This window comes from Macrobrachium rosenbergii, chromosome 59, assembly GCF_040412425.1.
Source record: "Macrobrachium rosenbergii isolate ZJJX-2024 chromosome 59, ASM4041242v1, whole genome shotgun sequence".
Lineage (NCBI taxonomy): Eukaryota > Metazoa > Arthropoda > Malacostraca > Decapoda > Palaemonidae > Macrobrachium > Macrobrachium rosenbergii.
The window spans coordinates 14133375-14143348 of NC_089799.1; the positions used below are offsets into that span (position 1 = coordinate 14133375).

The following is a 9974-nucleotide window of genomic DNA, read 5'->3' on the forward strand; positions in this document are numbered from 1 at the left end:
GTAAACTGGAGTACAAATAAGCAGAAAGAATGCCAATGGGTGATAAAAGAGAGAAAAAACGGCGCTGAAAGAGAATTCCCAATGGGCGTCCGCGGCGTTTCTTCGTAAAATTCCTCATTAAAAGCGAAAACGCAGTAAATTACCCATGTTTCAATTAGCGCAATGGATTTTCCTCTGCCTACAACGGAAGTGTGCGGTTTTTAATTTCATGCGCGCGGAAAAACGAGAGCGTCATTAATTGGAACTTTTGTATAAAATGAACACACGTCGAAACTAATTAATCCGGTGTTTCAGTCTACCGGTATCTCATTTAATTTTTTTTTTTTTGTTCGAAAAAGAAAACCCACCTTTTTTTCTCAGTTGGAGTTCAATGCAGTTCGTGATATTGGCTTTCGCGTAATTTGATTACTTACATGTGACGGAGATAACAAATGTAATAGGCCGCATTCGATAAAGGCGAGCGTGTTTTCAACTTATTCTTTTTTGCACTTACCGAGCTGGAGATGTGATCCTGAGTGGCGTGAAATGAGCTTATTGAGGTTCTTTATGGTCGGTTCTTGTACGTCATTAAACGACGAATTCATTCTTATTTCTGTCGAGTTCTTGCGTAATACGCCGTAGGTCCATTTTAATTGGAAATGGTGCTGAGATTTTTATTATCAATGATTATGACGGTGTACGTTTTATGAGAAAATAATGATGTTAAGTGTATAACATCTTTTGCACTGAGTCAAAGAGCTTTTGTGTCGAAGTATTGGGTACAACATAGAGCAGTGATCATCGTATCGTAATCAGAATTAGGTTCATTGCATCATTTACTGAATAGAGGGATTATGTTCAAACTGGGACTCTACCAAATATCGTCCACGTTTGGTGACGAGGGACAGTTGCATAAACCTCACCATCTTCTGACGAGCTAATAAATATGTAGATGTATATGTCCCTTCTGTTTGAAAATGAAATTATCAAAGAATTATTTAAGGGAGCTTATCAAAGCTTGATGTTAGTAGGTTGCAATAATGCAGGTAAATGTAAAGAGAATGTATGTTTAAGATTTTTTTTTCATTGAACAATATCTTTCTTAATTATCACCCCCTCCCTATCAGCTTGTTTCTGATCCTTGTACCTCAATCTCTTAATGGTAGCTATGTATAACAAGTAAAAAATGCTCCGAAGTTTCTTCGGCACAATCGAGTTCTCTGTACAGCCAGCCGCTACATCGTATAATCGAGGCCACCGAAAACAGATCAGTCTTTCGGTGGTTTCGGTATAATGCTGCTGTATGAGCCGCGGCCCATCAAACTTTAACCCAATGCCCGGTGGTGGCCTATCCTATATCGTTGCCAAAAGCACGGTTATGGCTAACTTTAACCATAAATAAAATAAAAAACAACTGAGGCTAGATTGCTGCAATTTGGTATGTTTGATGATTGGAGGGTGGATGATCAATATACCAATTTGCAGCCCTCTAGCCTCAGTTGTTTTTAAGATCTGAGGGCGGACAGAATAAAGTGTGGACGGACAGACAAAGCCGGCACAACAGTTTTCTTTTACAGAAAACTAAAAACGGTGATACACGAAAACTCTGGAAACACGTGTCTGGTACAGGAGAAAATGTAAAACAGGAGTTTGATAGGGGAAAGCTGTTTAAAATAAATGTTTGATATAGAAGAACTCATTAAAACGTGTTTGATACAGAGAAACTCTTCATATTAAGTCTTTGATATTGAAAAACTCATCAGAACTTGTGTTTGTATTAGAAGAAAAAACTCTTTAAAACATGCTTTAAATGTAAGAACACTTCTCTTTGAAGGGTATAGTGTTTTAGTTTTCAATTGTTTCTGTTCTTCCTCAGTTATTTTTCTGTTCTGCATTTTGCCTGATTAAGGCTTTACGGATGACCTTTATTATTTTCTCCTCCCTTTTCCAATAGTTGCTCTTCTCCCATTTATATATTCATTTACAATGTACAGTAAAAATTAGTTTTCCTAGTCCTTTTCATAGGTGAATTTCGTCTTTTCTTGCCAAGAATTTATAACGTTCACTTTGCTATGATAAGTATAAGCTAGTCATAAATTCTACGTGAATATAACTTAGATTCTAAATCTGTTATTTTTCCTACCAGGGCATCCTTCAAGAGTTCTCCAAACTGCTATCAACCTTCACGGAGGGAAGAGCGTGGCTTCGAGATGTGACTGTGATTTTACCGAGTGAGTGGAAGGCGGAGGCACTCCCTTGTCCTTACTTGTCGCCCCTAGTGACGACCTCAGAGCTCCCAAATGTGCACATCAAAGTCACAGCGCCTCATCCTATCTTTGGATCCCTACCCTGGACGCAACAGACCCAGGGATGTACAAAAGAGGGCGACTTCATTCAGATGGGGAGTGATTTCCTTCTATCCAGTAGTGCTAGTGCTTTCACACGAATGGCCGAACTCTTAATTGCGGAGTGGGTCAAGTTCCGCTGGGGTACGTTCGAGGAAAATGGTTTTAGGGGTGACCCTCTGTACCCCGAGGTCTTCATTGACCCACACACGAACAGAGTGAGACCGAACGCTTGCAACAGTTTACGTGCTGATTTCAGCCCTGTGTGTCCATTAAATTCTCATATTCCTGAGGCTCCAACAAAACAAAACGCTCATTGTAGGGGTGAAGCTGCCTTGGATGTCATATTCCAGTCACAAGACTTTCAAGAAGGAAGGTATGTACTTGTTATTTTCAATCCAGGAGTGTTTTTGCTGTACATAGCAGATTCCCCTAATATTTCTTTTATTAGATAGATGTTGGAAAAATTCTTAGCTTAAAATTTAGACTTTGGAAAACAAATCTTTCTTGCTATAATAGCACCTGAAAGGCTCATTCATGATTACTAATTCATATGCTTGTGATTTCTCCCCAGAAACAAGCCACCGAATGTCTCAAGTAATTTAGGCCCTTCGTTAACATATATGAAAGAAAGTCCACCCCAGATGGTGTTGGTGGTAGAGGACACAGCTGCCATGAACCTACAACAAAGATGGGAATTCATCCGCAAAGCAGTCCGTCACGTTATGGTTTACGATGTGCCTGATGATGCATACGTAGCTGTTGTCATTTTCAATTCAGTTGCCAAAACCACAGCCCCTCTCATCAAGGTTGATTCCTATTCTGACATCCGTCAGCGCATTGGAGCATCCCTTCCCAGAAACCCGTCAACTGTACCTGAAAGCCAGAAGTCCATTTTGCATGGCTTTCATGAGGCCATGAAGGTTCTTAGTAATAGTCCATATGGGTTTATGGGAGGAAAAGTAATTTTGGTAACTACAGGCAATGGCTTTACCCCCACAACTGACATTGACGGGATGATGCACTTGGCTGTGTTAAGCAGAATAAGAATCGATACTATTTTTTATCCTTTAACGGAACATCGTTCTTTCATCACAGATGCCAGCAATCTAAAGTCTGTAGTTGCAATGACGGGAGGGTCATCCTTTTCTGTGATGGACGAAGGCGTTGGGAAAGATTCCAAGATTGGAATGATGGTGGGTCTCATAAATGCTCTCTTCAGCACTATGCGCTACAGCCCTCCCTTGAGGTCTCCCAATGAGTCAGTTCTCGTCCACAGTCAGTCTTACCAGGGGGGTATAACTTTGATGGCCGAGGGATCTTTTATAATTGATGAATCATTCGGACCAAATTTTCGCTTCTCTGTCTTTTACTACGACCTGAGCCACGTAGGCAATACTGTCCAGCTTAAATCGCCTACTGCGAAGGTCATAGACGCCATCAACATAAGAGAAGACAGCGATGCAAATATAGTTTATTTCAGTGTCCTCGAAGCTGAAAGAGGTTATTGGCACTATCAAGTGGAAAACAGAGCCGACTCCCACCAGGCACTTCATATCCAAGTAACCTCGACCGAAAGTAATGTCCGGCAAATCTCTCTGAGGCTCTGGAGCAACCATCACCTTAATGTCATTAACATGACAGACTCCATGACGCCAGTGATTATATATGCTGAGGTGAAAGAAGGCTCCCTTCCCATTTTAAATGCAAAAGTCACTGCAAAGTTGCAAAGGCTGGGAATAAATGTCTCTGGGAGTAGTTACAATTCTATAACCTTTGATCTTCTTGACAATGGAAATGGAGGTAATTTTGAATTTCTTAAACCTTTGTATTAATTTCATTATTCATTACTAGTGAGAAACTTATTAGTTATGTAAAGTTATTCTCTTGTCATCAGGCTCATGTAAGCCTTTCTGTTTGAGTTTGTAAATTACTTCATAATATTTATTTAGCTGAGAAGTTGTGTTGATTAGACCGAGCAGATTTTCTATGCTTAAGCTGTCCTCGCTTTGGGGTACTAGCAATACCAAAAGTTTTTCATCATATTAGTAACAAATAAACTAGGTTATTATTTGTTTCAACTAAAATCCAAATAGAGATCTAGCTATAAAATACTCAGTTATGTCAATCAAAATAAATACAGGCAAAAATTCTGTGCAATATTGTTGGATTAAAATGTTTGGTGCATTGGCATTTGACTTAAGAAATCAAAAAGCCTATAGAGTTATTCTATTCATAAGCATAAGAGACCAAGCTTGTCCATAGCCCATAGTACACCTATGAGTCAAAACACAATTAAGAATATTAGAACCATATTTATAAGGGCTAATAAATTATTAGTGCATTTAGTTTGCTGTCAGCACCACTCGGGTCCTTAACACTTTTTACTTTTGTTTTTCAGACCCTGACATAACAGGAGACGATGGTGTCTACTCCCGTTACCTTCCGTCGGTATACGGAAACACAGGCTATTATCAGCTGAGCGTCACTGCAGATAATAACGGCGATTATGCTCGGTCTCCTGTGGAAATTGACCGCACGCAACATGGCCATGGGAACCAAAGAGAGCGAGTTAGATGTTGTGGAAGTAAACTCGCTTATAAGCGCTTGAAACCTGTCCTACCGTTCCAGCGGTCTTTAATCTACGGTGTCTTAGATATTACATCACTATCTTCAGGTATTGACTTATTGCCTCCGACCAGAATTCTGGATCTTCGTTCGGAGATGAATCAAACTACATTCACAATGAATCTGCACTGGACAGCTCCAGGAGATGATTATGACAATGGTCGAGCACATTACTATGAAGCAATTATAGCCAATTCATGGGACGATGCTAATGATTTCGATGGCGAACTCTTCAACGATTTACCTTCTCCAAAATATTCTGGGAGAGAACAACATACAACTATCAAAATCGAAAGATATGAACAAATTGTTTATGTTGCTATTCGTGCCGTGGACAAGGCAGGAAATCGAGGCGCTATAAGTAACATCGCAGCAGAATGGGTTCCTGCAGCCCCTACTAAACCTCCCGTCGTTATCATACCCATGACACTGCAGCCCTCAACCAACAATGCTCAGCCTCTCGGTAGTGAAGTATCAGTGCCTCAGAGAGTCAACAGCATCAGTTTAGAATTGATAGCGATCATCATAGGCTCAACCTTCGGGGTTTTATGTATTGTGATTATACTTGTTGCATTGTTATACTTTCATATTACCCGTAACCGTGGTAACCTAAAGAGTGAGGAGGACAAAGCCGCTGAATCCAGACTTAATGATGATGCGAATAATGATTCATCTCAGTCTGCTCAGGCGTCCACAGAAAACGTTGCTAAAACCGAGGAACCAAACACCGAACAGCCTCTTTCACCAACCCTTTCTTGTTCGGCCGCAGAATCCTTGCCAATGCATCCATGCCAAATGCTTCAGAGAGGTCCTTCAGTAGAAGTTATGGAACCTCAGTCATGTTTCCAGATCTGTCCAGACCCCTTCCCAGATATTGTGCATATGTCGAATTCCTCTTGTCAACTTGCTCAAGCCTCCCCATCTGTACAATCAAATCTCACCCCCCACCAGTCTCCCTACACAAAAGAAACCTTATTCAATTACCCGACTCCTTCTCACTTTGAATTCCCCAACCCTTCATCTCCCTATAATACGTGTGTGATGTCCTCCTTTATGCCTGAAACACCAACAGCTCATACTCAGGAAGTGCCAACAGAGTTCAGCGAAATTACTTATCAGGCAGACCTCTCCTGTCCAGCTCAGCTTACATGTCCCCCTGTAAATACTTTCTGCACTCCAATGACATCCCCACTGTGTGGCCCTTCTTTAAACGTAGCCTCTTCGAGTCACCAGGGAAATATGTATTGTCACGCCGCCTTTCCTATGTCCTATGGGCCTTGCGCAAATACTTCTCAAGCTATTCACCACGCAGACACATTTTGTTCTCCCATGACTCCTCTTTCTTACGGAGCTTACCAAACCCAAGCAACTTGTAGCCATCAGGGAACTCCTCCTGTCTGTAATGCAGTGCCAGCATTCACGTATGACACAAGTGCAAATTCCCAGTCTTTTAGTGAACACAACAATCCAGTGAACGCGTCGGAGCCGCTGGCCGCAAGTGTTTCAGGTCCGAGTGATGCTTCCGACGAACACTTAGCTTCCCTGGTCGCCAGAATTTCGCCACCTGCCCCGTTTAAGCCTTCGCCGGAGGACTGTGTCACCACCGTGTCATCCACTGTCACATACAATGAAAAAAAGTGTACAGAAGTTACTCACTTGTGAAACAAGTCTTGTAACGTTTTAGACGCATATGTTAAGTGCTGTTGCATCCTCGAGCAGCATTTTTGATCTCACGTTTCAGTACTTCAACAACATGAATGTTCAGACGCGATATGTTATGTGTGCCATTTACCCAACCAAAATATTGCCTGTGTTGAATGTTTACATACCGTACGATACAAGGTTTCAGTTTATAAAAATCTTTCCTTCATCTGGTGATGCTTTATGGTATTGTTTGAGTGAATACTTTCTATTCTTCAAGTTCGTCGAATTGAATTACAATATCCATTATTCTCTCGCATGTCATTTTTGTTTACTTTTTGCTCAGCTCCCACTAAAGAAAGTCTAAGCCATTAGGAATTTCACAAAATGCTTCCATTACATATCATAACGATTCTACTTTAAAAAAAACAGCTCAACGCAAAAAAAGCTAGTAAAATATTATGAAATAGCATCTTTTTTATATAAAAGATTTTTATAAATGTTTTTTGATGTTGAAGTTGTGTAAAATTATTAGAATAGGAATCTATACCTGCTTATATAAGGAAGTAATGTGATAACTGTGATACAACATTATTAATAAAAGTCAAAACATCACAAACAGCTTTCAGTATCATGCATAACGCGCCATTTTGAATTTGGTCAATAGATTTAGTCACTATACAACAGAAATGACAAGGGTCAATGTTCGCAAATATTCGGAACTTTGGCTTTTTATAAAGAAAAGGGGAGGTGGGGTGGGACGGAGAATTATAGAAAGATATAACTAAGTGTGATATGAAATGCTTAATATAGTGTCAGTATTTGTATATGCATAAGTGTATTGATACACATGCAAATATAAGTTATTAGGCCATATGCACAAATTTGATGTATCATACATACATATACATATATATATATATATATATATATATATATATATATATATATATATATATATATATATCATGATGTATATAACACACACACATATTATTTATAATTTTTAATGTATTTTCCAGATTTTACAATATGATTATATTATGATTTGGACACGATTCAGGTTTTTCGCACATTCTGTATACATGAGTGTGTGTGAGCGTGTGTGTGTGTGTGTGTGTGTGTGGATGCCCGGTCTCAGTGATAGAACTGAGCTCGCGTCTGTAGGGTCCGTGGCTCGATTCCGTCCTACCGCCCACCTTTACACCCAGTTGCCTTGAAAAGTGCATGGTGTTAGCAATCTCACTTCCTGAGAATTGGAAAACTCTCCCCTTTTAAAAGGATACACACACACATATATATATATGTTTGTGTGTGCATATGTATATATACGCGTACGTACATACATACATACATACATTTATACATATATAAATATATATATTTATATATATATATATATATATATATATATATATATATATATATATATATATATATATATATCATGATATAACATACACATATATTTATATATAGATTTTAAATATGATTATATTATATTTGGACACGATTCAGGTTTTTCAGTATTCTGTATACATGAGTGTGTGTGAGCGTGTGTGTGTGTGTGTGTGTGTGTGGATGCCTGGTCTCAGTGATAGAACTGAGTCATGTCTGTAGGGTCCGTGGCTCGATTCCCTTATATATAAAAGTGCATATCTCACTTCTGAGAATTGGAAAACTCTCCTTTTTAGTACACACACACACATATATATATATGTTTGTGTGTATATGTATATATACCGCACATACATACATTTATACATATATAAATATATATATATATATATATATATATATATATATATATATATATATATATATATATATATATATATATATATATATATATATATATATATATATATATAGATATATATGTACTGGATACATGTATGTGCGTGTGTGCATAAATGTCCAGTCAAGGTCCGTCATTGTAGCAGTGACAGAGGTAATGAAAAGAATTACATACCATAAAGAGGAAAATTCTGAGAATTCTATATTACGAGTGTGAACAGGATGAAGACTCATCATGTGTTTGTCTTTGAACCTCCGAACACTTCCGTTCAGTGATTTCCGTTTATAAGAAACTTCTAACTCTTCAAGATCATAGGTATATTCCTCCATTATATTATTTTAGAAATTCTGTTAATGGTGAGCCGAAAAAATTCATTCGGTCTCTCAATTTTGATGTTTAAGACAATTTCAAAGTCACTGAAATGTTTCGAGTTTTCACCTTCTATTGGATACAGGTATGTCCTGTGCGTATCTCTTTGTTGTTAGGCCGTTTGGCGAGTTCTTTTTGCAGCACAGTCTGCTGGTTAAAACGAAGACTTTGGTCCTGGTTATTTTGGGATGACTTAATGAGCTTCGGAGGGTTAAAGGTGCTAACACTGACCCCAGAGTTTTTCCTCACCTGTTTTTCAATGCCCGCTTCAGCAGAGTTCGGAATCCAACAAGTGTTTACCTGGTTTTTCCTAATCTTGTCTCACGTCGTATGTATTCCCATGGTAATACAATTAATAAAAGTAGTTCAAAATACTTCACTCAGTACCTACATTATTATTATTATTATTATTATTATTATTATTATTATTATTATTATTATTATTATTATTCTTCAGAAGATAAACTCTATTCATATGGAACAAGACCACTGGGGCCATTGACTTCAAATTCAAGTTTCCAAAGATTTTGGTGCTCATCAAGAAGTAGCAGAAGGTAAAGGGAAATGCAAAAAGAAGAGATCTCACTTATTAAAAAGAAAAAAGAAATTAATGAATTAATAAATAGATAAAAATGTATTAAAATGCAAGGAGAATAGCATTAGGGTAGTAATGCATTGCATCTTCGCTTGAACTTTTGAAGTTCCAAGTGCACGACATCCTCTGGGAGACTGTTCCACAATCCAACGGTGTTAGGAATAAAGGACTTCTGGAACAGAGAGGTTCGACAGTTCCAGAGGTCCTTTATGCCTCACAACGTTGGACTGTGGAACAGTGTTCTTGAGGATGTGTTGCAATAAGTCACCATATGCTTCATGGAACTTTGAAATAATTTTTGGTCTTGTTCTTACGCATACTGAAATTCATTGATCTTTCATCATAGGAACTTCGTAGAATTCGTTAAAAAAATCTCTATAAATGAAACTGTTGACTTATCAGTCGACTTATTTCAGGCTAGTGTCCAGTACTTCCTCAAACTAGCTTGTCTTGCCAATAGTCAGAGTTTTATATGAACAGTTTTTGTGGGGCTAATGTGTCATTTTCCCCCCACGTTAACTATGCTGCCTTAAAATGGAAAATTGCAGTATCTGCAAAATTTCCGAAATTGAGATATGCCACCTATTGGGCTCGTGAAACACAAAATACACAAGTTACT

At 38.3% G+C, this 9974-nt stretch overlaps 1 protein-coding gene across 2 annotated transcripts in view; it reads left to right on the plus strand.

The window, feature by feature from the left end:
* LOC136837546 (calcium-activated chloride channel regulator 4A-like) overlaps positions 1-7212 on the plus strand; it is a 213252-nt gene extending 206040 nt beyond the window's left edge. For both annotated transcript variants that reach the window (XM_067102392.1, XM_067102391.1), the window contains exons 2-4: positions 2126-2700; positions 2899-4127; positions 4726-7212. In XM_067102392.1, the coding sequence (XP_066958493.1) occupies positions 2126-2700; positions 2899-4127; positions 4726-6614 (3693 nt within the window). In that variant the 3' untranslated portion in view covers positions 6615-7212. The remainder of the gene's footprint in view (positions 1-2125; positions 2701-2898; positions 4128-4725) is intronic.
* The last annotated feature ends 2762 nt before the right edge of the window (positions 7213-9974 follow it).